Source organism: Bos indicus, chromosome 12 (genome assembly GCF_029378745.1).
Source record: "Bos indicus isolate NIAB-ARS_2022 breed Sahiwal x Tharparkar chromosome 12, NIAB-ARS_B.indTharparkar_mat_pri_1.0, whole genome shotgun sequence".
Lineage (NCBI taxonomy): Eukaryota > Metazoa > Chordata > Mammalia > Artiodactyla > Bovidae > Bos > Bos indicus.
Window position 1 is genome coordinate 17,901,333 of NC_091771.1, and position 3,613 is coordinate 17,904,945.

General features: G+C 42.2%; 1 protein-coding gene across 1 annotated transcript; it reads left to right on the forward strand.

Annotated features, from left to right (window-relative positions):
* Positions 1-878: 878 nt before the first annotated feature.
* LOC109566711 (heterogeneous nuclear ribonucleoprotein A1-like) lies at positions 879-2,207 on the forward strand. The gene has a single exon (XM_070800083.1). It carries the CDS (start codon positions 896-898, stop codon positions 1,856-1,858), a length of 963 nt encoding a protein of 320 aa, XP_070656184.1. The 5' UTR covers positions 879-895; the 3' UTR covers positions 1,859-2,207.
* Positions 2,208-3,613: the final 1,406 nt, after the last annotated feature.

Below are 3,613 nucleotides of genomic sequence, written 5' to 3' on the forward strand. Positions count from 1 at the left end.
CTTGGAAGGAAAGTTATGACCAACCTAGATAGCATATTCAAAAGCAGAGACATTACTTTGCCAACAAAAGTCCGTCTAGTCAAGGCTATGGTTTTTCCTGTGGTCACGTATGGATGTGAGAGTTGGACTGTGAAGAAGGCTGAGTGCCAAAGAATTGATGCTTTTGAAGTGTGGTGTTGGAGAAGACTCTTGAGAGTCCCTTGGACTGCAAGGAGATCCAACCAGTCCATTCTGAAGATCAGCCCCGGGATTTCTTTGGAAAGAATGATGCTAAAGCTGAAACTCCAGTACTTTGGCCACCTCATGCGAAGAGTTGACTCATTGGAAAAGACTCTGATGCTGGGAGGGATTGGGGGCAGGAGGAGAAGGGGACGACAGAGGATGAGATGGCTGGATGGCATCACTGACTCGATGGATGTGAGTCTGAGTGAACTCTGGGAGTTGGTGATAGACAAGGAGGCCTGGTGTGCTGCGATGCATGGGGTTGAAGAGTTGGACACGACTGAGCGACTGAACTGAACTGAACTGAAACGCTAACGAAAAGAAAATTAGTGTAGCTATATTAATATCAGACAACACAGGTTTTAGGGGAAGAAATATTTCTAGAGATTAAAAGAGACATTTCATAATGATAAAAGTGTCAATTAATGATCAAATAAAATAGTCGCAAGTTTGTAACACACTAAAGAATGTATAAGTAATTTATAAAAAATATAGCAAAATTTCATTATATATTTAGCAAAGTTGACAACTAAAAGAAGAAATGGATAAATCCACAATCATTATTGGAGATTTTAGCACTTCTTTCATTAGCTGATAGAAGTGAAAGTGGCTTTCTGCCTGTGGACGCCTCCGAGAAAGCATCGTTGAAGTCTTCCCCGCCTCCACTGCCATCATGTCTAAATCAGAGTCTCCCAAAGAGCCCGAACAGCTGCGAAAGCTCTTCATCGGAGGATTGAGCTTTGAAACAACCGATGAGAGTCTGAGGAGCCATTTTGAGCAATGGGGAACGCTCACAGACTGTGTGGTAATGAGGGATCCAAACACCAAGCGCTCCAGAGGCTTCGGGCTTGTCACATACGCCACGGCGGAGGAGGTGGATGCGGCCATGAATGCAAGGACACACAAGGTGGACGGAAGAGTTGTGGAACCAAAGAGGGCCGTCTCAGGAGAAGATTCTCAAAGACCTGGTGCCCACTTAACTGTGAAAAAGATTTTTCTTGGTGGCATTAAAGAAGACACTGAAGAACATCACCTGAGAGATTATTTTGAACAGTACGGGAAAATTGAAGTAATTGAAATCATGACTGACCGAGGCAGTGGCAAAAAGAGAGGCTTTGCTTTTGTAACCTTTGATGACCATGACTCCATAGACAAGATTGTCGTTCAGAAATACCACACTGTGAATGGCCACAACTGTGAAGTGAGAAAAGCCCTGTCTAAGCAAGAGATGGCTAGTGCTTCATCCAGCCAGAGAGGTCGAAGTGGTTCTGGAAACTTTGGTGGCGGTCGTGGAGGTGGTTTTGGTGGGAATGACAACTTTGGTCGTGGAGGAAACTTCAGTGGTCGAGGTGGCTTTGGTGGCAGCTGTGGTGGTGGCAGATATGGTGGCAGTGGGGATGGATATAATGGATCTGGTAATGACGGAAGCAATTTTGGAGGTGGCGGAAGCTACAATGATTTTGGCAATTACAACAATCAATCTTCAAATTTTGGACCCATGAAAGGAGGAAACTTTGGAGGCAGAAGTTCTGGCCCCTATGGTGGTGGAGGCCAATACTTTGCCACACCACGAAACCAAGGTGGCTATGGTGGCTCCAGCAGCAGCAGTAGCTATGGCAGTGGCAGAAGGTTTTAATTACTGCCAGGAAACAAAGCTTAGCAGGAGAGGAGAGCCAGAGAAGTGACAGGGAAGCTACAGGTTACAACAGATTTGTGAACTCAGCCAAGCACAGTGGTGGCAGGGCCTAGCTGCTATAAAGAAGACATGTTTTAGACAATACTCATGTGTATGGGCAAAAAACTCCAGGACTGTACTTGTGACTAATTGTATAACAGGTTATTTTAGTTTCTGTTCTGTGGAAAGTGTAAAGCATTCCAACAAAGGGTTTTAATGTAGATTTTTTTTTTTTTGCACCCATGCTGTTGATTGCTAAATGTAATAGTCTGATCATGACGCTGAATAAATGTCTTTTTTTTTTTTTTAATGTGCTGTGTAAAGTTAGTCTACTCTGAAGCCATTTTGGTAAACTACCCCAACAGTGTGAAGTTAGAATTCCTTCAGGGTGATGCCAGGTTCCACTTGAAATTTATTTACAACCTGCTTGGTGGAGAAGCTGTTGTCTTCAGAATCTTGGTGTAGTTGAACTGACAGTTACTGTGTTGTGACCTGGAGTTCACCATTAAAAGGGTCACCCATGCAAAGTCATGGAGTTTTTAAAATTTTTTTTGGTTATTAATGATTGTTGGCATATCCTATGCAATATATCTAAATTGAATTATGGTACTAGATAAAGTTATAGATGGGAATGAAGCTTGTGTACCATCCATTATCATGTGTAATCAATAAAAGATTTAATATCCTCTTGAAAAAAAAAAAGAAGTGAAAGTGAAGTCGCTCAGTTGTGTCTGACCCTTTGTGACCCCATGGACTGTAGCCTACCAGGCTCCTCCATCCATGGGATTCTCCAGGCAAGAATACTGGAGGGGTTGCCATTTCCTTCTCTAGGGGATCTTCCCGATCCAGGGATCAAACCCAGGTCTCTCGCATTGGAGGCAGACGCTTTAACCTCTGAGCCACCAGGGAAGCCTCAAAAAAGATGCAGAAAAAGGGAAAAGACTTGAATAACACAAGTAATCAAATTAACCTAATTGACATACATAGAATTTACAATGAACAATGACCTTATACTGTTGTTTTCAAAAGTATATGAATATTTATCAAAATGGGCCATATGTTAGGCCGTAAGGTGAAAGTGAAAATCGCTCAGTAGTATCTGACTCTTCGTGACCCCATGGACCATACAGTCCATGGAATTCTCCAGGCCATAATACTGGAGTGGGTAGTCTTTCCCTACTCCAGGGGAATCTTCCCCACCCAGGGATTGAACCCAGGTCTCCCGCATTGCAGGCAGATTCTGTACCAGCTGAGCCACAAGAGAAGCCCAAGAATACTGGAGTGGGTAGCCTATCCCTTCTCCAGTGGATCTTCCTGACCCAGGAATAGAACCAGGGTCTCCTACACTGCAGCAGATTCTTTACCAACTGAGCTATGAGGGAAGCCTGGGCCATAAAGCAAGTCTCAAAAATTTTCAAAGGACTGAAATCATACAAACTATGTTCTCCAACTACAAAGGAATCAAACTAGAAACCAATAACAGGAAGAAGACTAGAAAATCTCCAAATGTTTGGAAATTAAGGGATACATTTTTAAATAGATTTGTAAGTCTAAGAAAAAATTGCAATGAAATTAGAAAATATTTTAAGATAAATGATAATGAAAATATGACATATTAAAACATTTTTGATGCAAGGCTTACAGGGAAATTTATAGCTTTAAATGTATATATCTGAGAAGAAAGACTGAAAATCCACATGATCTAAGCTTCCATCT